The sequence below is a fragment of the Oncorhynchus mykiss genome, chromosome 8 (assembly GCF_013265735.2).
Source record: "Oncorhynchus mykiss isolate Arlee chromosome 8, USDA_OmykA_1.1, whole genome shotgun sequence".
In the NCBI taxonomy this organism is placed as follows: Eukaryota; Metazoa; Chordata; class Actinopteri; order Salmoniformes; family Salmonidae; genus Oncorhynchus; species Oncorhynchus mykiss.
Genome location: NC_048572.1, coordinates 55,620,494 through 55,645,611, shown reverse-complemented (window position 1 = coordinate 55,645,611; position 25,118 = coordinate 55,620,494). Strand labels below are relative to the sequence as shown.

General features: G+C 45.1%; 2 protein-coding genes across 9 annotated transcripts in view; both read right to left on the bottom strand.

The window, feature by feature from the left end:
* LOC110530172 (cyclic AMP-dependent transcription factor ATF-6 alpha) overlaps positions 1-13,688 on the bottom strand; it is a 50,999-nt gene extending 37,311 nt beyond the window's left edge. Inside the window, exons 1-9 of one of the 8 annotated variants that reach the window (XM_036985730.1) lie at positions 13,351-13,688; positions 12,689-12,786; positions 12,537-12,603; positions 12,053-12,132; positions 11,868-11,955; positions 11,381-11,584; positions 9,646-9,842; positions 2,080-2,265; positions 1,434-1,525 (exon numbers count right to left, since the gene is read on the bottom strand). In XM_036985730.1, coding sequence (XP_036841625.1) covers positions 1,434-1,525; positions 2,080-2,265; positions 9,646-9,842; positions 11,381-11,584; positions 11,868-11,955; positions 12,053-12,132; positions 12,537-12,603; positions 12,689-12,786; positions 13,351-13,552 — 1,214 coding nt within the window. In that variant the 5' untranslated portion in view covers positions 13,553-13,688. Of the gene's footprint in view, positions 1-1,433; positions 1,526-2,079; positions 2,266-9,645; positions 9,843-11,380; positions 11,585-11,867; positions 11,956-12,052; positions 12,133-12,536; positions 12,604-12,688; positions 12,787-13,037; positions 13,311-13,350 lie in introns of those variants that run through there. The other 7 variants (XM_036985728.1, XM_036985729.1, XM_036985727.1 and 4 more) reach the window with 7 other exon arrangements.
* Positions 13,689-15,397: 1,709 nt separating this feature from the next.
* On the bottom strand, positions 15,398-19,641 carry LOC110530941 (dual specificity protein phosphatase 12-like). Its single transcript, XM_036986878.1, has 3 exons — positions 19,526-19,641; positions 19,320-19,433; positions 15,398-15,593 (listed from the first exon to the last, which is right to left on the bottom strand). Exons 1-3 carry the CDS (start codon positions 19,639-19,641, stop codon positions 15,398-15,400), a joined length of 426 nt encoding a protein of 141 aa, XP_036842773.1.
* Positions 19,642-25,118: the final 5,477 nt, after the last annotated feature.

Sequence of the window (25,118 nt, the reverse complement as noted above, 5' to 3'; positions counted from 1 at the left end):
ATCTGAACATTAGTAGAGTATTAGAGCATTTCCCTTTAAGGACAGAAATGTTCTGAAGTGAATCAGTCACACACAGATACAGACACATACACACAGTGGTTGAAGCATTTACAAGGATCAAAAATGGATTCCCATTTGACATTTTGCTGTTAACTTATGGATTCATAACAAATTAAACACTAAAGGCTCGTTTTTATCAAAATGGTCAAAATGCCTACACAAGCATGAAACAACCATGATGGGCGATGAAGACAAGAGGAAGAGTGATCTGATCAACAGATCAGGAAGCAAAGCATTGGTTATAGTGGCCAGACTACAGACCGAAAACCGCACAAAACTTAACGTGGCGTAGGAGAGGGAAGGCACTCTTGGCTAAACCACACAAACAAACACACACACACACACACACACACAAAAAGACACACGGCCATGCGCGCGCGCACCCACAGTGAGAGAGTGAGAGAAAAGAGGATAAACCGTGTGGTCTCCTACTCGAGCCAAAACAATACCAGACACTATGGATCTGAGAGCAGTGTTCAACACAAAGACACATGTCGTCGGGCTCCTTATATAGACAAGTTGTGCAGCAGTGTCAAATGAAAACAGTTACACACAAAAAAAAGTACACCCCTCAAATTCCTGCAAATGAAAACCAAACGTGGGAGTGAAAAAAAGACTCAACTCAGCAGCAGGAACTTATTCATTGAAAAAAAAGATTTCATATTGACTTGAGCTATGACTGGAAACACTGGTGTTGTTTTTATTAAAACTAGTCTCACCATGAGCAGGAAACATTAGCGAAAGTTCGCTCAGTTCCTGACTGGGGTTTACTGAACAAATACTTGTGAGAGGATTTAAAAGGGACATGTCCATTCAGAACGGAGTGGTAGAATACATTTAGAGTCTAAAAATGAAATATTATCTCCAGGCTGTTTCTCCGAACCGGCCGGCCGGTGTGGAAGGGAAGCTACGCTCCCACATTCCTAGTTCTGGGAAGCTTGAGCGTATGGAAAACTCCCCTCTCCTCTCCCGACTCACATCCAACTTTCCGAAGCCTTCCTTCGTGAGGGAATTTTTTGAGGGGGGGATGTGGCCTTTTTTCCGAGACATTGGGGGGAAACGCCTAATTTATAAGGCATGTTGGTGAATTATCCAACTCTGGACATAGCAAAGAGCTGACTGACTGACATAAAAGCCACCCATTGATAGATCATTCATTTGCATTCATTTGCATAGATGATCATATGTAAATGTGGTTGATGTTAAGTCTGGAAACTGGAGGAGAGAGACTCAAACACATTGGTTGTGACATATACTACAGTGACACACTGCATGAGGGCTTGTGGAGGGTTGTCGTGACACACTGTATGAGGGCTTGTGGAGGGTTGTCATGACACACACACACACACACACACACACACACACACGCTCACCTTATGGGACCCGTGTTGAGCACGAAGAAGACCAGGACGACCATAAGGCACACAGCCCGTCTCTTTGGAGCCGTCACCTTCAGAACAGTGTTCTGTGGAGTAAGAGACCAATCGACTGATTTCACCTAGCTGGATCTACGCAAGCTATGCATTGGCAAAAGCTTTCACCTATCAAATCATGTTAGATCAGTGATTACTTCAATAAAATGAATCAACCCTTAGGGCCTTGCCCCTGTGCACTTGCGGAAGTCCAAGAGGATTGGATAGGTGTTAACAATGTGGCGAAAATTCCCTCTCGCTTACCATAGGCCAAGGTGGGGTTACTGCCATATTGCTTAATGCTTCACCTATGAATTCCTCTGAAATCTGATCTTGTCCTATCAGATCCAAAAAGTGATCAAGTAATTGATCAAGAGCACAAGGGACGAAGCAACTTCCTGGACTTAAACACATCCCTGCTCTTCGTGCCTGTCTGAGCCTGTGGCACCGTTCAAATAGATTCAAAAACGCAACCCTTCTTTAAGACAATCACTGCTATGTAACCACCCCATTGTTTCCACTTATCTTACGTTTTCGATCTGTGGTTTTCTCAAGCTAAGAAGGAACGGTGCAATTTTAAGGTTTCCAAACCCGGGCCGTCCCTCACCTCCGTGAGAAGTCCGTCCAGCTGGGTCCTAAGGGATCCGTTCTCCCGGAGCAGCCTCTGGTTCTCACACAGTGCCCCCCTGAGACGGGCCTCCAGAGCCTGCTGGGCCTCTTTCCTCCTCAGCCTGGACAGCGTGGCCGAGTCACGGTTCTTCACCATCCTCTGCTGCCGCCGCACCACACACGCCTGGACAGGTAGAGAAGGAGGGACTGATATAATGAATGTGACATGGTTACAGTTCAAAGTTACCACACATATTCAGCATACAGATGAAGTCGGAAGTTTACATACACCTTAGCCAAATACATTTAAACTCAGTTTTTCACAATTACTGACATTTAATCCAAGTAAAAAGTCCCTGTCTTAGGTCAGTTAGGATCACCACTTTATTTTAAGAATGTACATTTCTGAATAATAGTTAGAGAGAACTATTTATTTCAGCTTTTATTTCTTTCATCACATTCCCAGTGGGTCAGAAGTTTACATACACTCAGTTAGTATTTGGTAGCATTGCCTTTAAATTGTTTCACTTGGGTCAAATGTTTTGGTTAGCCTCCCATAAGCTTCCCACAATAAGTTGGGTGAATTTTGGCCCATTCCTCCTGACAGAGCTGTTGTAACTGAGTCAGGTTTGTAGGCCTCCTTGTTCGCACACGCTTTTTCAGTTCTGCCCACCAATTTTCTATGGGATTGAGGTCAGGGCTTTGTGATGGCCACTCCAATACGTTGACTTTGTTGTCCTTAAGCCATTTTGCCCCAACTTTGGAAGTATGCTTGGAGCCATTGTCCATTTGGAAGACCCATTTGCGACCAAGCTTAAACTTCCTAACTGATGTCTTGAGATGTTGCTTCAATATATTCACAATTTTCCTACCTCATGATGCCATCTATTTTGTGAATTGCACCAGTCCCTCCTGCAGCAAAGCACCCCCACAACATGATGCTGCCACCCCCGTGCTTCACGGTTGGGATGGTGTTCTTTGGATTGCAAGCCTCTCCCTTCTTTCTCCAAACATAACGATAGTCATTATGGCCAAACAGTTCAATTTTTGTTTCATCAGACCAGAGAACATTTCTCCAAAAAGTACGATCTTTGTCCCCATGTGCAGTTGCAAACCGTAGTCTGGCTTTTTTATGTCAGTTTTGGAGCAGTGGCTTCTTCCTTGCTGAGCGGCCTTTTAGGTTATGTCGATATAGAACTCATTTTACTGTGGCTATAGATACTTTTTTACCTGTTTCCTGCAGCATCTTCACAAGGTCCTTTGCTGTTGTTCTGTGATAGATTTGCACTTTTCACACCAAAGTACGTTCGTCTCCAGGAGACAGAACGCGTCTCCTCCCTGAGAGGTATGACGGCTGTGTGGTCCCATGGTGTTTATACTTGCGTACCATTGTTTGTACAGATGAACGTGGTACCTTCAGGCATTTGGAAATTGCTCCCAAGGATGAGCCAGACTTGTGGAGGACTACAATTATTGTTCTGAGGCATTAACTGATTTATTTTGATTTTCACATGATGTCAAGCAAAGAGGCACTGAGTTTGAAGGTAGGCCTTGATGTCAATTAGTAAATCAGAAGCTTCTAAAGCCATGACATCATTTTCTGAAATTTTCCAAGCTGTTTAAAGGCACAGTCAACTTAGTGTATGTAAACTTCTGAACCACTGGAATTGTGATACAGTGAATTATAAGTGAAATAATCTGTATGTAACCAATTGTTGGAAAAATTACTTGTGTCATGCACAAAGTAGATGTCCTAAACGACTTGCCAAAATTATAGTTTGTTAACAAGAAATTTGCGGAGTGGTTGAAAACATGAGATTCCAACCTAAGTGTATGTAAACTTCCGACTTTCACTGTACATACAGTATGTGGTCCACGTGGGAATCAAACCCACACCAACTCACGAACACCATGCTTAACTCCACCTATGCCGAACAAACATGAACAATTCAAAAAGGATGTCCGCAACACAGCAGAATTCAAAGATGATATGACACGAGTACATTGGCCTTGGCATGCAGATGGCATTGGCTGTGTGTTTACAAAACCAAATCTGGTGACACCAGTTACACCAGACGTAAGCCATATCCGGCAGTAAACCCTTTTGGACGCCATCTTGACTGTTCAGACAGAGCAGGCTATTTGTTTGTCTAACACAGCACATCACACTCAGTCACATACTCACTCAATAAAACCCAACAGGTGCAGCTGCTGCGAAAGGTGGAAAAAGTGACCCGGAATCATCAATTACAAGCTGATAATGACTCCAGCATGTTTCCCCAGAACGGACCTCATACGTCCTAACTTCACGCACGCTCGCACATGTACAGACACACACACACACACACACAGCCTTTTTCCATGTCTGAGTGGGCTGGGAGCTGGACGGACATTGTTAGGACGCCGACATAATTAATGGTGGGATTATTTAAGAACGGCCATCCAGGGAGAGAGAGAGAAGGGGACAGGACATTCTCAGTGTTAAATAATGACCCATAGAGGAATGCTCTTGCAATGTTTTAGGAAAAAAATAAATATGATTCAATGAAACAGGATAAAGTGCACAGGTTAGTCCTACCAGTTCCATTTTATTTTTAGAAGGCAGACAGCCATTGTTTACGTAAACTCAGAGCCAGACACTCAAGAGTCTAGTAACTGGCATACATTCTGTTGTCCTCCAATGCCCTCTCAGAGTTTTTCTACCACTGAGCCACAGACCACAGGAGAACCCTGCTATAGCATTCAAACGGCTTTGTCTGCTGCAGCCCATTTCTGAGGCCATGCGTCATAGCATTTCCAACAGCACAGATTTCAGGGCTATGCAAATGCAGACCACACATTTTATTTGGTCTCCGTTGAGGGGGGAACCCTGCCATCGGTGACCTCTTGGGAAAATCGAAAAGTGCATGTCTGGTTACCCAATAGTGGGGTTGGAGGGTGGGGTACGTGTCCTGCAAGGGGAAAATGATACCCTGCCTTTAGTAACTACTACATTGCCAACAGTACAAACTCCCCCTCCTCCACAATGGTAGACAGTCAGCAATCTAGCACTTCAGTGACTGTGGGGTAAACTGGGAGTTGGGAACATAATCTGAATACGAGGCTGAAAATTAGAATTTGGTGAAACAATGAGTTGGTGCTCTCAAGAGATGTGGATTACAGCGTGGTTGTTGATTGGGGGATGGGATGTTTGTTGTTGTTGATGTAAAACTCTGGACAGTGGGGGGGAATGGCGAAATCAGCAGTTTTTGTGTGGTGAGATAACATCAAGCTCGGAGGTCCATGAAGTTATTGTTTTACGCTATTGCTTTAAATTGCCCTAGCCCTTTTTATGCAGTGCCTTTGTTAACAAACTACTCCCAGACATGAGTTTTATTTTTTTATTTTACCTTTATTTAACCAGGCAAGTCAGTTAAGAACAAATTCTTATTTTCAATGACGGCCTGGGAACAGTGGGTTAACTGCCTGTTCAGGGGCAGAACGACAGATTTGTACCTTGTCAGCTCGGGGGTTTGAACTCACAACGTTCCGGTTACTAGTCCAACGCTCTAACCACTAGGCTACCCTGTGGATGCATGCACAAGCACGTGTTAATCTTAGAATTGTACCCAAAGCCATCCAGTGATTTTATTTTATCATGGGAAAAGAGCTAATGCGTACAGCAAATACTACAATGTGGGTTTGATTGGATTAAGCCATACGCTACTGTACTGTACACAGACTTACAGTACAGTACATGAACAGGATGTCTTCAAAGATAGTGAATTACATTCCAGCAAAGGCTTTTCGAGCCTTCTCCACCATGAGCCATTCAAATGATCTATCTATCTATCATCCCTACTGTACTAGTCTGTTCATTTTTCTGAATCAAGATTTTTTCTTTTTTAACTGCTTTTTGAAAACCATTCATCCTATTCCTTGGCCGTCGATTCCAGTTCCCAGGAGCATCAAGAAGAGATTTTGGCAGGAAATTGGCCTCCTAAATTACACTATGATTATCTAGCAGCGTCTCTGCATAGCCTCCCCCTGCTTTGTAGAAGCACAGCCATAAATTGATATGAAATGTAATTTGTCAAAAACAGTGCAGCCAAGCCAGTGATGCTACTACAGTGCATTAAAACAACAAGGAACATGGATTATGTCAGTGAGAGGCTAAATTGGCAGTGGCAAAACTACAGGGTCCTACATAGATTACTGTATTGAGTCGCTCCATGTAATTTCAGCAAGCCATGACACCCACCATCTCTGATTGTTCCGAAATCGTTTCTGTTGTTAGAAAAAGATAGGATTGGCATTCCTGAAATGTTATTTTGTTAAAATTTCATTTTATTAATTTATTGCACCCATAAAATGGGCCATTTTAATATATAGGGTTCAGATATTCAATAAATATAGTACCCAACATCCGATTTGGACCAAACGTCTTCCTAACAATGATTAAGACATGAGGAAACCCCCCCCCCCCTCCCCTCCCCAAAATTCAAAAGCTACCCACGGAACTCCCACAACCCCATGCCAATCCAACCCCAACAACCAGTATACAGTATCAGTTCTCTATGTTTGATAATATGAAGCTGAAGCTTGGAGTAATGCTTCTTCATACTATGTAATGTATTCCCTGTGAATCTGTTGAAGTTGCTCACATTATTTACCATAAAGTAGTGTACAAGTTCCAGGTTTTACCCACTGGATGCCACAGATCCAAAAAACATGACCAGATTCACAGGGAATACATGACATAGTATGGAGAAGCAATATTCTAAACCACAGCTTCATACTACGTGTCAAACTTAGATAACTAATACTGAATACTGGTTGTTGGGGTTGAGATTGGCATGTGGTGTGGGGATCCATGGGTGGCTTTTGATTTCTCATGTCTTACTTATTAGTAGTTAGAAGTTTGGTCCAAATTGTATTTGGGTACTTCATTGACTATTATCTGAAACCTATACATTTTAAATGCCAATTTGGGTGAAATCAATTTGCCTAATTTCTGAGATCAAATTATATTTCAACAAAATAACTACAGAAACGATTTCAGAACAATCCAAGATGGTGGGTGTCTAAATCCTCTTTCTTGTGCGTACCTTTTTGGAGAGTAGCTTCCAGCGTTGTGTTCTGGTTTATTCCATGATTTATTCACTCAAATTAAATGCACACAGTGGTGACACGTCTAGCCTAAGTCATATCTTACTCCAGTCAACATATTTGCTCACTCAACAAGCCTGGGTCTGCCCAGTGTCCATCCAGACATCAGGAGGGAGGTGGGAGTCATCAAGAGATATGGGTGTCTACTGCCTGGGGGGCTTGGTGGTCCCAGACAGGTGGAGGAGAGATGAGGCTGGTAGTTAGGAGGGCAAGGCCACTTTAAAACCCACAGGGCCTGAGAGTGGTCAGACAGACATGGAGCACCTGGATTTTTACTGTGGTAACACTTACCTGGAGGAGTTTGTCTCACGGATGCAGAACATGTTGTCTCACGGATAGAACATGTTGTCTCACAGATGTAACATGTTGTCTCACGGATGCAACATGTTGTCTCACGGATGCAACATGTTGTCTCACGGATGCAACATGTTGTCTCACGGATGTAACATGTTGTCTCACGGATGTAACATGTTGTCTCACGGATGTAACATGTTGTCTCACAGATGTAACATGTTGTCTCACGGATGCAACATGTTGTATCACGGATGCAACATGTTGTCTCACGGATGCAACATGTTGTCTCACGGATGCAACATGTTGTCTCACGGATGTAACATGTTGTCTCACGGATGTAACATGTTGTCTCACGGATGTAACATGTTGTCTCACAGATGTAACATGTTGTCTCACAGATGTAACATGTTGTCTCACGAATGTAACATGTCTCACGGATGTAACATGTCTCACGGATGTAACATGTTGTCTCACGGATGCAGAACATGTTGTCTCACGGATGTAACATGTTGTCTCACGGATGTAACATGTTGTCTCACGGATGTAACATATTGTCTCACGGATTCAACATGCTGTCTCACGGATGCAGAACATGTCTCACGGATGTAACATGTTGTCTCACGGATGTAACATGTTGTCTCACGGATGTAACATGTTGTCTCACGGATGTAACATGTTGTCTCACGGATGTAACATGTTGTCTCACGGATGTAAATATTTATATCATCAACATTTTGCAGCCTAAAATAGGTCAATAACATGACGTGGTGAGGAGAGATTGGAAACATCTCAAACAATGTTTTCTTGTAACGTAGAACATATATCTGAAATGTATACCTGTCTCATAACAACTGGGATATTTCAGCTTGTTCTTAAAAAGTTCCCTCAAGTGAAGATATATTTAGATTTGGCGTGTTGGCACAGTGTTGCGTCATCGCTGAGTAAATGTTAGTAGTACTGGGGATGGAGTGCTGGTGCCTGGTCGTTCATGTGACATAGGAAAGCCCCTCACATTAGGCTACTCACCCATTCCAACAAGGTGACATAAGGACAGCTGGGGTGACTGGTTTATTTAGCCTTGTCTTGAAGAAATAATAACGTATAACAGTTAACCACAGTTTAGGACCATGTGTAGCACTGTGGTAGTGAAAATTATATTATTTGACTTTTCTAAAAGTGAAGAAAGTGGATAAGTTAAATATAAAATCATTTTAAAAATATCTTATTGTTTAGGAGGCAGGAGTTTCTCCAATAAAATGTCTAATTATTATGTCTGTGTTAAGCTACAAAATGTGGGTTTTACAGTGGTAAAGCTTGGCAAACATATTCCACCCATTAGTAGCCCTAGTAATTGCTATTGAGTTGTTGGCTCAGTCAGATTATTTACAACTTGTCGACCATGACTGGAAATTATGATAATTAAATATTTATATAGTAGCTCAGAGACGTGAAACTATAAAAAGGCGAAGCCAGAAATAACGGTCATGTTTTACCGGTGATGGCAACGATTGTTTTATCTCCTCTTTGGTTTGAAACAGGGAGATAAATCACCCATCTTCCTGTGGGCCTCCTTGTCCTTACTCTCTGGGCACAGCCACAGACAGTTAGTCTTTTCAAAAGACCCATTCAGACATTGTGCCCTGCACAGGTTCCCAGGGGTTTAAAGGTCAAACACAATTGATTACCAGCCTTACATGAGCCCCCAGAATGGGAGGAGGAGGAAGACTATGTCGTGTTCTCCCTGACCTGACGGTTGGTCCGTCAATGTAAGCAACCCCCCCCCCCCCCTCCACACACACAAAATCCATCCTTGTCTTCTAGCAAGGAGACAAGCCATGACACAGCAAAATGCTTGATTTCAAAGAAAATTCCTGGCACTACATTCTGGCCATCACATAGCCATGTAAGCTTTGGAGATGGCTAACAGTTCTAACACATAGTGAGACTCAAAGAAGGTCTGGAATCAAAACAGTTTCCTTTGGCAAATTGCAACAGGATGTCCATCCAGCCCTTGGCTTCCAATTTGGATACTTAATTTCATTGCAATTAATTAGGCTGAAGTAATTAAATTTGATAGAAAGCAGACACATGGAGGTCAGATCCATTTCAATGTCAAACGTACCTCAGTGTTCACTGCTGTGCTGTGATAGGTCACCGTCATGGGATGGGCATGGCCAGTGAGGGCAGTGGTCCCCATGGTAACATTGGGGACAGTTGGCATGGTGACCACCTGGTTGGTGACAGCGAGGAAGGCAGGGGTTGGGGAAGTGATCTGGGGTCCAATCACCTGTTTCGGCTTGAGATGCATTGTGTGAACTGCTGATGACAAAGACCAGATGCAGAGTTAAGAAATAGTTCAACCCTTCTGTCTGTCTGTTTTAGCCCTGTCCCAGACCTGGATTAGCTTTAGGCTATGGCATGACAGAGTAAGACGAGTTAAAGCGCATACAGATCTGAGACCATCCCATGTCCCACTGGGGCCTTTTCCACTTAAGAGTACATCACTGTAATAATTGATGGATTACTGTCATAGTAAACAGCATTTCTCAGCTGGGGAACATGTACAATCGCTCTTTACAAAGCTCATCTCATACGATCAGACCTGGATTCAGATAGTATTCTATTTTATCTTCTTCCTAACCAGACTGTAGTTTTTTTCTCACCCTCACCCACGATCACTAAGGATGTCTGGTCACCTGTATGGGATATGGACCCCCCCCACCCCAAAAAAACCTCATCAACACCCCGAATCCATCCCACTAAAGGTCCAGAGTCAGACTCTTGTTTAGTGCTGAGAGCCTGTCCCTCCCTCAGACCCCTTCAGTCCCCCGAAGACCCATTATCAAACAATGAAGCCCTGCCACAGTCGCCTTCAACGCCCTGGCTCTCGTGAAGTCTATTGGAGTGTAGTAGGGAACTGCTCCCATGCTAGTTAATCTGAAATAACACAAGTAGCCCTAAATTCCTATTGAGGTTAAAGTATTTTAGTCAGGCTACTAATGGGCCAAGACATTACTGTCTCAGAGAGAACATGGATGACTACTGTGAATAGGGACCATCGGAGGAGGTGAGTAGTTGTACTGATGACATCAAGGCCTATACAATGGATGTATCCGTTTGATCATTGGCATATAAATGAGGGTTACGGCAGTTACAGTTGATATGAGTGTGCTTTGTGCTGACGTTCATGAAATATATGTTTTTAAACATGAATATTTCCACACAGTGGTTTTCAAACTCTGTCCTTGAGGTTCCTGCAGGGTATACACCGGCCAGTCATTAGCCAGACACAGTGTTGCTGTAATTGAGGAGGAGGCAGTAGTCTTCTTTGAACAAGAGACAACAGACTGAGGACACCTTGTGGTCAAGAGCCACATGTGCAGTCATAGAGGATACAAATGATTCGAACTGTTCCACTTTCATTTTGGATGATGAGTCGGCTTTTACTTTTCTTTCAAATGCCACAATCGGGTATACAGACAACATGCACTTAGACCACTTCAGATAGGGAAATGGGTCACTAGATTTTTTTATTTGAGTCATTTAGCAGAAGCGAAATATACAGAGCGACTTACTGTAGTGGGTGCATACACCTTCCACTGGTCCCCTGTGGGAATTGAACCCACAACCCTGGCATTGCAAACACCATGCTCTACCAACTGAGCTTCACGGGAGCAAGTCAAAGGACTATTGGACTTTGAGCAAGCCAAATAACCTGAATTATTTCAGTGAATGAGACACACCAATATAGATGGACATTAATGACAACAAACTGTGCACATTATTCAAATCACCGGTAAAGACATTTGATTGTGTGAAGACAACACAAGACTACAACAGAATGAACTTTCTCTCACCAGTAGAGGGGGCAGTAGCATGGACGGTCACAGGCGGTGGTGCCTTGACCACTGAGACCACAGTCTGTAGGCTAACGGGCTGGATGACAATGGTCCTGGTTTTGAGAAAAGGGGCCACAGGCTGTGTTAGAGGGACAGAGGGGGGCGGTTTGGGCTGGATTGACACCCTCTGGGGTGGGTGGGCAGGTCGCTTGGTAGGCTTGGCTGGCAGGAAGAGAACGATAGAATAAGAGATCAATAAAAAAAAGAGTGTGATAAATACATTCACATTTACGTCATTTTGCAGACGCTCTTATTATGAGCGATTTACAGTAGCGAGTGGGATAAACTATAATATGTGTATAACCAGACAGGTTCAATGATTTTCTGAAGATAAAAAAAAAAAAGCGTCCCACATTTTGACATACACGACACCATATATCCACCATATTGTTACATATCAATGATTTATCATGAGTGTTTTAGCTGACCTGAAGAGACGTCCTACCTCTGGGAGATTGGCTGACCCACTTGTGCATTTTCTTTCCAGGAGTGAGCATTGTCGGCAAAGGCTGCACAGACACGGCATCCTCCTGCTGGTAGGGATGTGCATGCACAAGAGAGAAGTGAGTGAGACTCGTGAGTGGTTAGCCTTCTACTTAACACAGAGTGTTATGTGAAGCGTAGACTTACTTTCAGAGACAGCGGTGACAGTGAGGAGGTATCACTGAGTGCTGATCCAGGTGATAGGGAGGACCCAGGAACTCCAACACCTGCCAACGTAACAATAGGAACTCAATCCAACTATCTGTCAGCAGAGGCATCACATTACAGTGTCCCTTCCTCTTTAACGTCCCATGTGAATGAATAGTCATTCTACCCAACACAGTACGGGGGGGGGGGGCCCTCACAGGTGCAACTTTCCCACGCTAAAGACATCCACCTAATGTCTACTGACATGGGGGTGACCAGGAGACGTAGAGGGACTGTGTGTGTGTGTGTGTGTACTGTATGTGATTTCTAATCTATTACCAGGAAGTCACAGGGTTCTTGGAGGGTTTCTGACAGTCTTCTTCACTTACTTTGTCTTGGTATGGGGCCAACAACCCAATCTTGAGTCATGGCTGTTATAGGTTAACTGAAAGTGACGCAATGCTGGTGATTTTTTTTTTTTTACCTGTGCAGCAAGCATCAGTATCTCCACTGGTGAAGGATCTCCATTGTAACAGATTAATGTCATTCACCTGAGGAAGGTGCAGTCTTGTTAACTGTCACACAGTAGGATAATAACACACAGCATTACATAGAGGCTGAAATGTGTTGCACTACCTCTTTCAGTGCTGTTTCATCACGCGGTGTGAACTCGAATTCTTGAAGGAGTTCCTCTGCATCACTTAGGTTCTCAAGTTCTTCCAACAAGTTGATGTCTGTAACAACGTTGCAGGAGGAAGAGATCCGTGAAATATTACAACGTCGCTAATTATATATGTTTCAAGGTTGCAAAAGATTATTCAAACTTTCCAAAGTAGCTTCAATACATTCAAATATGCAGCAAGATGGGGAGGAAGTTGCTTATGGCCATCTCAGTCAAAACGTTGGGTTTGTACTGCTGAGTATGAGCACCAAAACGCATGTTATATATTGAACACAACAGTGATTGAATTGGGCATGAGCTCACCGAAGCAGAATACCGGCCCTTCAAATGTTCTACTGTTTGAGCCCGTTCCTCTTATAGAATATTATCTCAAAAGTATTGTGGAGCTCCTGCACCTAAATGTAAACAATACCGGCACCTATTTTATTCCAAGTCAAGCAGTGGAATACGTACACAGTTTAATGATACTGTTAGGTGGCATCTAATTTCCTGACAGTCAATGAAGTTGCACGCAATGATGTATATAGGGTTTATACACATCATTGGTCGCATGTAGCTAGCGTTTACAACACAGCTATTTATGTAATAACAAAGATTATATACGCATCGCACTTACCCCATTCACCATCCTGGTCAATGCAAATATCCGCTAAATCGCTGCCAAAAGGGCCATACTGTAAATTACTGTCTAAATCCAACCGTAACTCTGCCATTTCGCTAATGTTACGAATTCTCAAAATCGTCACAACAAAGAATACGTGGTCACATTTCCTTGTTTGGCGTCGACTTTCCACCATAGAGATAGATAGAGCACTCATCTTTGTATCACTGCCAGTTTAGCATATGTGACAACATGGGCTATCTCAATTTTAAAGTAGTTAATTTTCTTCTTTATTGGCTATTTGCTCCCAACCCATAGAAATCCCCACCCAGTTGGCTACTTTAAAATGGTCAAAGCCCTCAATGGCAATCTCCATTTTAAAATGGTTATAGCCATGATGAGTCCTCTATCTATCTCAACGTTCTCCACTGTAACCGCTGTGTAATCCTCTGTGTAAACCAACACGTCCTGCTATTAGTACGGACCACGAAGAGGGACATTTGGCTACAAACCAAGTGTTCTCAGAGGCTGTACCAACCAAGTGTTCTCAGAGGCTGTTCTTGACAAAACACAACAACTATTTGAACTAGCAGCACACCTGACATCCACAATTTTAACATAGACGGTAACTTCATCATGTGGATTATAGAAATAAAATAAATGGATATAAGTATTTGGAAGTAGAAGGGTATCCTTCTGGTAGATGTATGTTTAGACAGAAATTTTGAAATAAGACATCTATTCCAGATACACCATGGAGCTCAACAGGCATATTTACAATTATTGTAATCTGCTTTGATCAAACTTTTTAGACCTTACTCAATGGATATGTCCGTAGTAGAAAAAACTGTAGGTGTCCTGCATCGTAGACAGACACCTATGAAACATTTACTGGTACACAGGGGAAAATGGAGACAGCTATTCTGACAGCTATGTAGTACTTTATTATTATTGATATAAATCATCTTTGTCATTTTAAATATCCTTGATTTGAGTGTGGCTATCGGCTCCGGCTCCACGAGGGGGCAAAATGGGCTTAACCCCATCAGTTGAAACTTATGCCCTTAGTTTTATGTCACTATATAAAAATAGCAAAAAAAATGTAAATGATTGAGTGACAGGTTAGCGCAAAATCAGTATCTACACAGCGCTGTGTCAGCACAATGGACAGAGCGTGCTCTGGTGTGCGTAGGGGGGCTATGGTAAGCCCATGGGGTGGTTAGGTATGACTGCTTTGGTTTTCCATAAAAAGCAGGGGGAAAACCCTTCTCATTTGTGGTAGGATAAGTAAATAATGTGATACACCTCTGCCTTTAATATTTGATTTTGATTTATAAATGTGGGGTCAGGTTTACCGTTGAAGCTGCTTCACTCAACTCTGCCTCATGCCCCACCACTACAGAGTTCAGTTAGCTTCTTAGCCAAGCATTAGTGTTATTAGCCTTAGCCTATTTAGCTAGCTCAAACCAGCTAATCTGCCACAATGGCTATCAGAAATTGATGATGCTGTCGGGCTCCAGCTAGCTCCGCATGAGGGGCTATTATCCTGGCGATGCTTGTTGAAGGGTAGGTAGCACCCTTCAACAAGCACGGCCAGGATAATGACTCCACAGCCTCCTCCAACTCCGACTGTTCCTGACGATCTTGGAACAGAGGACTCATACCCTACCCGCTTGTTTTCTGTCCAATTTTATTTTCATTTTATAGCAACTGGTTCATAGGGAGAGAGTGTTTGGATTACTCAGTTACTGCAGATGTAGTATTTTGTTTCCCATGTCAAAAGTTCTGTGTCAACAGGTCTGAAGCCTATATTCAGTCCCAAAACAGCCTTACTGTAGTTTGTAGGGTGCTGTCCATTGTGCTGATATAGCGAGGCAAAGACTGGCTACAGATTTCGCACCGACCTCTCACTTCAAAATCATTCAATCAATGGTCTCGGACTCTCGGCATTTGAACTTCATGTTTATTGTGGTAAAAGCTTGATATAAGCAGAATTCAATATAATTCCAATGCAAGTACCCCCTAAAATTGTTCCCCTCACTGATTTCAACTGGCCCCTTAGTCACTTTATCCTGGCGCCGGATCTGGTGGCTATACTAATGTGTTTAATTTCATCCACTCTGTTTTTATGTATCAGGAAGAAAGGAGTCACCCATCGACTACAGGAACACTGCTCCCCACACCAGTACAATGAGCCCAACTTTGAGGTGCACTTTGGGCACAAGAGCTGAAAGAAAACAAGGGAGACTATGAAGACACTTCATATAACAAGTAAACGCTGAGTTAGTGTAAGGGCGTTCGTCTGTAGGAGGAAGAGAAGCGGACCAAAGCGCAGCGTGGTGGTTATTCATGTTTTAATAAATCCCTACACATGAACAAACTAACAAAAACAAGAAATGTGCAAACGCAAAACAGTCCTATCCTGTGACAACAAACACAGTGACAGGAACAATCACCCACAAACACACAGTGAAACCCAGGCTACCTAAGTATGATTCTCAATCAGAGACAACTAATGACACCTGCCTCTGATTGAGAACCATACTAGGCCGAAACATAGAAATACCCAAATCATAGAAAAACAAACATAGACTGCCCACCCAACTCACGCCCTGACCATACTAACTACATACAAAACAAAGGAAATAGAGGTCAGAACGTGACAGTACCCCCCCCCAAAGGTGCGGACTCCGGCCGCAAAACCTTGACCTATAGGGGAGGGTCTGGGTGGGCGTCTGTCCGCGGTGGCGGCTCTGGCGCGGGACGCGGACCCCACTTCACCATTGTCTTAGTCCGCCTTATTGTCCGCCTCCGTGGCCTTCTCACCATGGCCACCCCTCTCAATGACCCCACTGGACAGAGGGGCTGCTCGGGACAGAGGTGAAACAGCTGCTCGGGACAGAGGGACAACTGCTCGGGACAGAGGAGCAGCTGCTCGGGACAGAGGGGCGGCAGCAGCTCGGGACAGAGGGGCGGCAGCAGCTCGGGACAGAGGGGCGGCAGCAGCTCGGGACAGAGGGGCGATAGCAGCTCGGGACAGAGGGGCGATAGCAGCTCGGGACAGAGGGGCGATAGCAGCTCGGGACAGAGGGGCGATAGCAGCTCGGGACAGAGGGGCAGCTGCTCGGGACAGAGGGACAGCTGCTCGGGACAGAGGGGCGACAGCAGCTCGGGACAGAGGGGCGACAGCAGCTTGGGACAGAGGGGCGACAGCTGCTCTGGACAGAGGGGCAGCTGCTCGGGCGGCCCCTGGCTGACTGACGGCCCCTGGCTGACTGACGGCACTGGCGGCCCCTGGCTTACTGGCGGCACTGGCGGCCCCTGGCTTACTGGCGGCACTGGCGGCCCCTGGCTTACTGGCGGCCCCTGGCTGACTGGCGGCCCCTGGCTTACTGGCGGCACTGGCGGCCCCTGGCTGACTGGCGGCACTGGCGGCCCCTGGCTGACTGGCGGCACTGGCGGCCCCTGGCTGACTGGCGGCACTGGCGGCCCCTGGCTGACTGGCGGCACTGGCGGCCCCTGGCTGACGGGCGGCACTGGCGGCTCCTGGCAGACGGGCGGCACTGGCGGCTCCTGGCAGACGGGCGGCACTGGCGGCTCCTGGCAGACGGGCGGCACTGGCGGCTCCTGGCAGACGGGCGGCACTGGCGGCTCCTGGCAGACGGGCGGCACTGGGCAGACGGGCGGCGTTGGCGGCGCTGGGCAGACGGGCGGCGTTGGCGGCGCTGGGCAGACGGGCGGCGTTGGCGGCGCTGGGCAGACGGGCGGCGTTGGCGGCGCTGGGCAGACGGGCGGCGTTGGCGGCGCTGGGCAGACGGGCGGCGTTGGCGGCGCTGGGCAGACGGGCGGCGTTGGCGGCGCTGGGCAGACGGGCGGCGTTGGCGGCGCTGGGCAGACGGGCGGCGTTGGCGGCGCTGGGCAGACGGGCGGCGTTGGCGGCGCTGGGCAGACGGGCGGCGTTGGCGGCGCTGGGCAGACGGGCGGCGTTGGCGGCGCTGGGCAGACGGGCGGCGTTGGCGGCGCTGGGCAGACGGGCGGCGTTGGCGGCGCTGGGCAGAGTTGGCGGCGCTGGGCAGACGGGCGGCGTTGGCGGCGCTGGGCAGACGGGAAGCTCAGCTGGCGCTGGGCAGACGGGAAGCTCCGGCAACGCTGGAGAAAAGGAAGGCCCTGGTAGCGCCGGAGAGGCGGGAGACTCCGGCAGCGACGCCGGACAGGCGGGAGGCTCCGGCAGAGGCGCCGGACAGGCGGGAGGCTCCGGCAGAGGCGCCGGACAGGCGGGAGGCTCCGGCAGAGGCGCCGGACAGGCGGGAGGCTCCGGCAGAGGCGCCGGACAGGCGGGAGGCTCCGGCAGAGGCGCCGGACAGGCGGGAGGCTCCGGCAGCGGCGCCGGACAGGCGGGAGGCTCCGGCAGCGCTGGAGAGGAGGAAGGCTCTGGTAGCGCCGGAGAGGCGGGAGACTCCGGCAGCGCTGGAGAGGAGGAAGGCTCTGGACGGATGGGCCGGAGAGACAGCCTGGTACGGGGAGCTGCCACCGGAGGGCTGGGGTGTGGAGGTGGTGACGGATAGACCGGGCCGTGCAGGCGCACTGGAGCTCTTGAGCACCGAGCCTGCCCAACCTTACCCGGTTGAATGGTCCCGGTCGCCCTGCCAGTGCGGCGAGGTGGAATAGCCCGCACTGGGCTATGCAGGCGAACCGGGGACACCGTGCGCAAGGCTGGTGCCATGTAAGCCGGCCCAAGGAGACGCACTGGAGACCAGATGCGTAGAGCCGGCTTCATGGCACTTGGCTCGATGCCCACTCTAGCCCGGCCGATACGCGGAGCTGGAATGTACCGCACCGGGCTGTGCACCCGCACTGGGGACACCGTGCGCTCCACAGCATAACACGGTGCCTGCCCGGTCTCTCTAGCCCCCCGGTAACCACAGGAAGTTGGCTCAGGTCTCCTACCTGGCGTAGCCATACTCCCTGTTAGCCCCCCCCCAAGAAATTTTTGGGGCTGACTCCCGGGCTTCCATCCGCTACGCCGTGCTGCCTCCTCATATCTGCGCCTCTCAGCTTTCGCCGCCTCCAGTTCTTCCTTGGGGCGGCGATATTCTCCGGGCTGAGCCCAGGGTCCTTTACCGTCCAGTTCTTCCTCCCATGTCCATTTCTCCAGGTGGTGCAGCCTCTCCCACTGCAGCTGCTGCTGCTTCTGCTGCTGCTGCCTCTGTTGCCTCTCCTGTGGCTCCTGTCTGTTAACACGCTGCTTGGTCCGTTGGTGGTGGGTGATTCTGTAAGGGCGTTCGTCTGTAGGAGGAAGAGAAGCGGACCAAAGCGCAGCGTGGTGGTTATTCATGTTTTAATAAATCCCTACACATGAACAAACTAACAAAAACAAGAAATGTGCAAACGCAAAACAGTCCTATCCTGTGACAACAAACACAGTGACAGGAACAATCACCCACAAACACACAGTGAAACCCAGGCTACCTAAGTATGATTCTCAATCAGAGACAACTAATGACACCTGCCTCTGATTGAGAACCATACTAGGCCGAAACATAGAAATACCCAAATCATAGAAAAACAAACATAGACTGCCCACCCAACTCACGCCCTGACCATACTAACTACATACAAAACAAAGGAAATAGAGGTCAGAACGTGACAGTTAGTGGTTCTCAATGGTAGTCATCAAGGAGTCCCATTTGTAGGTTTTCATCCCCACAAACCTATCATTCAGTTTGAATTCTGTTTAATTAACTCATCTGCTAAATGTAGTAAGTCAGTAAGACTGCTTTATATTGTGTTAAGATACATGAATACGAAATAATAATACCAAATGTTCAAGCATAATAAGTGCACAAAAATTAAATGCATTCTTATTTCACACTGAACAATGTGACAAAAATGGACTGATAATAATAAACAGTCCCAAATCTTCACGGACATAACAGACCCTACTGTTGAATGGCATAACAAAACGCACAGCTTTCTTTGCTTACTTTACATCAGGTTTAAGTTGCTGGAGTTTGGCGTATGCAGCCCCAAAGTTCATTTTGTGACATTTCACCAAGTAAGCAGTCACCACCGCCGCACTCTGACTTTGCCCTACATGGCTAAAACAAAAAAACTCAATTACATGTCAAATGCATGAGGCTATCATCATGATGTGCATTAGGCGACTCCAGATTTGATAGGGCTCGCACACCAATGCACAAGGACAGCTTTTGATGCCTTGCAAGCATCGCATCTGAAGAGGATGCAGTCATCCAGGTGGCTGAGTAGGTCTGTGGAGGACTTGTCCAGGGCATGGACACGCTTCATCCTAAATGACCCATCGGGTGAAGTGGGCTGCTCTGAGTCCACTGTAAGTATGTAGGTAATGCCAGCATTAGTCAGATCCTGGGCATCTTTTAGGTCGGATGCCGCGCCAATGTAGACTCCATCCTCTAGCCGAACATTGGCTTGTTATCAAGGATATATCCATGTGTTTCCTGTCTCTCTGTGCCAGTTCGTCTGGAATGTCCAAGCCTACCAGTGTGTCTTGAATGTCCAAGCCTACCAGTGTGTTTTCCTGCTTTGCCTTTTCTCCTTTTTCTAGTCCACCCGGTTTTGACCCTTGCCTGTTCTGGACTTTGTACCCACCTGCCTGACTATTCTGCCTGCCCTGACCTCGAGCCTGCCTGACTATTCTGCCTGCCCTGACCTCAAGCCTGCCTGACTATTCTGCCTGCCCTGACCTCGAGCCTGCCTGACTATTCTGCCTGCCTGCCACTTTGTACCTCCTGGACTCTGATCTGGTTATGACCTTTTGCCTGTCCACGACCATTCTCTTGCCTATTCCCTTTAGATGTATTAAACATCTGAAACTCCAACCATCTGCCTCCTGTGTCTGCATTTGGGTCTCGCCTAGTGTCATGATATAGCTAGCTGATTATTATCATTATGTCAACAGACCTGGTGGTGCAGCAGGAACTTCAGGTAGCTTGCAACCAAGAGGTTTTGAGTTCCAATCCCAAGTGCCTCCCCATGTTGTCACATTTATTTCACAAGAGATCATGTCACGTTGCTTCACATGTTGTCACATTAACGTCACGTGTTCGAACACATGTGAAATGTACAGTTGAAGTCGTAAGTTAACATCCACCTTAGCTAAATACATTTAAACTCCGTTTTTCACAATTCCTGACATTTAATCCTAGTAAAAATGATCTGTCTTAGGTCAGTTAGGATCACCACATTATTTTAAGAATGTGAAATGTCAGAATAATAGTAGAGAGAACTATTTATTTCAGCTTTTATTTCTTTCATCACATTCCCAGTGGGTCAGAAGTTTACATATACTCAATTAGTATTTGGTAGCATTGCCTTTAAATTGTTTCACTTGGGTCAAATGTTTCGGGTAGCCTCCCACAAGCTTCCCACAATAAGTTGGGTGAATTTTGGCCCATTCCTCCTGACAGAGCTGGTGTAACTGAGTCAGGTTTGTAGGCCTCCTTGCTCGCACACGCTTTTTCAGTTCTGCCAACACATTTTCTATAGGATTGAGGTCATGGCTTTGTGATGGCCACTCCAATATCTTGACTTTGTTGTCCTTAAGCCATTTTGCCACAACTTTAGAATTATGCTTGGGGTCATTGCCCATTTGGAAGACCCATTTGTGACCAAGCTTTAACTTCCTGACTGATGTCTTGAGATGTTGCTTCAATATATTCACAATTTTCCTACCTCATGATGCCATCTATTGTGTGAATTGCACCAGTCCCTCCTGCAGCAAAGCACCCCCACAACATGATGCTGCCACCCCTGTGCTTGACGGTTGGGATGATGTTCTTCAGCTTGCAAGCCTCCCCGTTTTTCCTCCAAACATAACAATGGTCATTATGGCCAAACAGTTCTATTTGTGTTTCATCAGATCAGAGGACATTTCTCCAAAAAGTACGATCTTTGTCCCCATGTGCAGTTGCAAACCGTAGTCTGGCTTTTGTTATGGCGGTTTTGGAGCAGTGGCTACTTCCTTGCTGAGCGGCCTTTCAGGTTATGTCGATATAGGACTAGTTTAACTGTGGATATAGATACTTTTGTACCTGCTTCCTCCAGCATCTTCACAAGGTCCCTTGCTGTTGTTCTTGGATTTATTTGCACTTTTTGCACCAAAGTACATTCATCTCTAGGAGACAGAACGCGTCTCCTTCCTGAGCGGTATGACGGCTGCGTGTTCCCATGGTGTTTACACTTGCGTATTATTGTTTGCACAAATTAACGTGGTACCTTCAGGCGTTTGGAAATTGCTGCCAAGGAGGAACCAGACTTGTGGAGGTCTATAATTTTTTTCTGAGGTATTGGCTGATTTCTTTTGATTTTCCCATGATGTCAAGCAAAAATGCACTGAGTTTGAAGGTAGGCCTTGAAATACATCTTCGGGTACACCTCCAATTGCCTCAAATGATGTCAATTAGAATCTTCTAAAGTCATGGCATACTTTTCTCGAATTTTCCAAGCTGTTTAAAGGCACAGTCAACTTAGTCTATTTAAACTTCTGACCCACTGGAATTGTAATACAGTGAATTATAAGTGAAATAATCTGTCTGTAAACAATTGTTGGAAAAATTACTTGTGTCATGCACAAAGTAGATGTCCTAACCGACTTGCCAAAACTATAGTTTGTTAACAAGAAATTTGTGGAGTGTTTGAAAAATGAGTTTTAATTACTCCAACCTAAGTGTATGTAAACTTCCGACTTCAACTCTACATACACTACCGTTCAAAAGTTTGTGGTCACTTAGAAATGTCCTTGTTTTTGAAAGAAAAGCACATCTCATTGATCAGAAATACGGTGTAGACATAGTTAATGTTGTAAATGAAACAACCATTTTTTTTGTGGAATATCTACATAGGCGTGCAGAGACCCATTATCAGCAACCATCACTCCTGTGTTCCAATGGCACGTTGTGTTAGCTAATCCAAGTTTATCAGGAGTGTATTGACCCAGTGCACAACTGAGCAAGAGGAGAAGTACATTAGAGTGTCTAGTTTGAGAAACAGATGCCTGACAAGTCCTCAGATTGCAGCTTGATTAAATACTACCCGCAAAACACCAGTTCTCTTGCTCAGTTGTGCACCGGGGCCACTCACTCGTCTTTCTCTTCTGGTTAGAGACCGTTTCTGCTGTTCTGTGAAGGAAGTATTACACAGCTCTGTACGAGCTCTTCCATTTCTTGGCAATTTCTCGCATTGAATAGCCTTCATTTCTCAGAACAAGAATAGACTGACAAGTTTCAGAATACATTTCTTTGTTTCTGGCCATTTTGAGCCTGTAATCGAACCCACAAATGCTGACGCTCCAGATACTCACCTAGTCTAATGAATGCCAGTTTTATTGCTTCTTTAATCAGAAGAACACTTTTCAGCTATGCTAACATAATTGCAAAATGGTTTTCTAATGATTAATTAGCCTTTTAAAATTATAAACTTGGATTAGCTAACACAATGTGCCATTGGAACGCATGAGTGATGGTTGCTGATAATGAGCCTCTGCACACCTATGTAGATATTCCATTAAAAATCAGCCATTTTCAGCAACAATAGTCATTTACAACATTAACAATGTCTTCACTGTAATTATGATCAATTTAATGTTATTTTAATGGTAAAAAAAATGTGCTTTTCTTTCAAAAACATTTCTAAGTGACCCCAAACTTTCAGCGGTTGTGTACATCATTGGTTGTGAATTGCTCTTTAACTCTAGTTCAATTCTTGAATTTGAATTTAATTTGCCACACCCACAACCCATAGGAAGCAGGAAGTATAATTAAAGGAAGTAGAATTCAAAGAAATTCCAATGACTTATTTATTCTACACTATACAATTTACATTCTAAATAATTATAGTGGACTGGAAATATTGTTGTCTATTAATTCATCTTTTTTTAAATATCAGAAAAAAATACATTTTCCATAATGCATTAGATCAAACACTGCCATATGAAAGGGAACAAACTAGCATCTTGTCACAATGAAAAATACTGTTCAACATGGCAGAGTGAATCAAAATAATATTTGAGAAATGGTCTGTGTATTCTCTTTGCATTAATATGTGGCAGATCCTTTTGATAAAACATTTATCTAATGGATGAGACTTTCATGTTTCATGTCTCAGTTGAATTAGTTTGAATGGCTTTGAATTCAATTCTACTTCCTTGCTGCTTCCTGTAGGGTGTGGTCAATTCAAATGGACCTCAACCCTGCCTAATTATGCTAGCTATGTCAAGGGAAAGGGAGAGCGGGAGGAGCTCAGCCATTCACGTAAAGAGACGCGCGTGCAATTATTGAACTGGGAACATTTTCACGCGGTGAGGAAATTTACAACATAACGTCACAATCAGAACGATTGGAAACTATTTCACGCTGCAAATATTTTTATGTTACACGAGGAATTTGGGCTGCAGGAGGTTCCTTTTTATTTTCCGCGTAATGCAGGGATTTTATGTAGGCTACTGTTTTGGTGGTATGACAATACAATACATTTTGGTCTTGGGAGATGCTGCAAATATGAGATTTGCAATTTATGTGAACTTGCCTAAAAAAATTATGTTTAATTCAAAATTCAATGCAAATATTTTTATTGTACATAGTCTTAAAATTTGACCCCCCCCCCATGTAAGATGTTTTTAAAAATTTGTTTCAATAGGTGGCAGCAAATATACATATTAAATGGATGCGGTGCTCTACAGAATATCTTGATAACTGTCAAAGAGAATATTCATTTATAACCATTTGGTCCACTCAACATAGATGGTATGGATTCACAACACATGCATCAACAATTTGAAGTGTTTGTTGTTTGTTGTGAAAATTATGATTCAGCAGGATATTCATCAAACTGTCGATATAAAATAGTCACTTGTTTACAAAGTAGACTGCATGTGCTATTGTATACTTTACTCTATATACTTTACTCTGAACTCAACAACAGCTAGTTTGTTATTGATCAAATCTTATCTTTTGATGACAGTCCATGCCTGCTCTCCAATTTCAGCGAGCGTCTCCAATAAGCCCCTTGACATACATTATAAATAGTACAGAAAGCTGTTCCTAGTGGGCGTGACGACAGGGTTAGGCTATCCTCAATTTATTGCCCTTGCTGAAAAGTAGGCCTTCAGTGTCCAGTTTGGACATTTCATCTTGATTTGGTCGCAGGAGACGCTGTGATTCTGACAGTAAAATATGACGATGCACTTTCATATTTCTTTCCCACTTCCCTTTTTCCCACAAGTATCTAAAAATGGAGTGTTATTTGCTAGAAGTGATACTGCCCTTTTGCTTGAGGTTGGACCTTCTTAAATGTGATGTGAAAGCTGACACGATGGCATTTGAGCAAGTGTGAGTCACTCTCCAAGGGCCTCTGCAGCCTTGATGTGGACTCGGGCTTGCAGAGCGGCTCTGATCAAACCATCATAGACATCACACGTTTGACAAATCTGACATGCATTTGAACCAAAACACTCATCCATACACCAAGCTGCAGTAACAGTGAAACTTGATGGTGTAGTCAGTAAACTGATAAGCTGGATGAATGACTTGCAACATAATGTGAACACAATCAGAGTGATATACATACATGTAAATGGATAGTTATATGGATTTGTATACAGAGTAGGCCAACATTAACTTATGAAAAATCTTTGCCATGTATGGCCATTTGGTCAAGAGCATCCTCTAAAGGAGATGGTATTTTTGACATACATTTTCTATTGGGTTAAAGTAGCTGAATGGTACACTGATACGCAAATAAGATCTGTC

Bases quoted from the DNA above. Each gene is read 5' to 3' on its own strand.
- LOC110530941 (XM_036986878.1), bottom strand. From the start codon at position 19,641: ATGAAGCGTGTCCATGCCCTGGACAAGTCCTCCACAGACCTACTCAGC. The intron at 19,434-19,525 runs GTGTGCGAGCCC...TTTTTGTTTTAG, and splicing joins AAAGCTGTCCTTGTGCATTG to CCATGTAGGGCAAAGTCAGA. The intron at 15,594-19,319 runs GTAAGCAAAGAA...TGTTATATGAAG, and splicing joins CAACTTAAACCTGATGTAAA to TGTCTTCATAGTCTCCCTTG.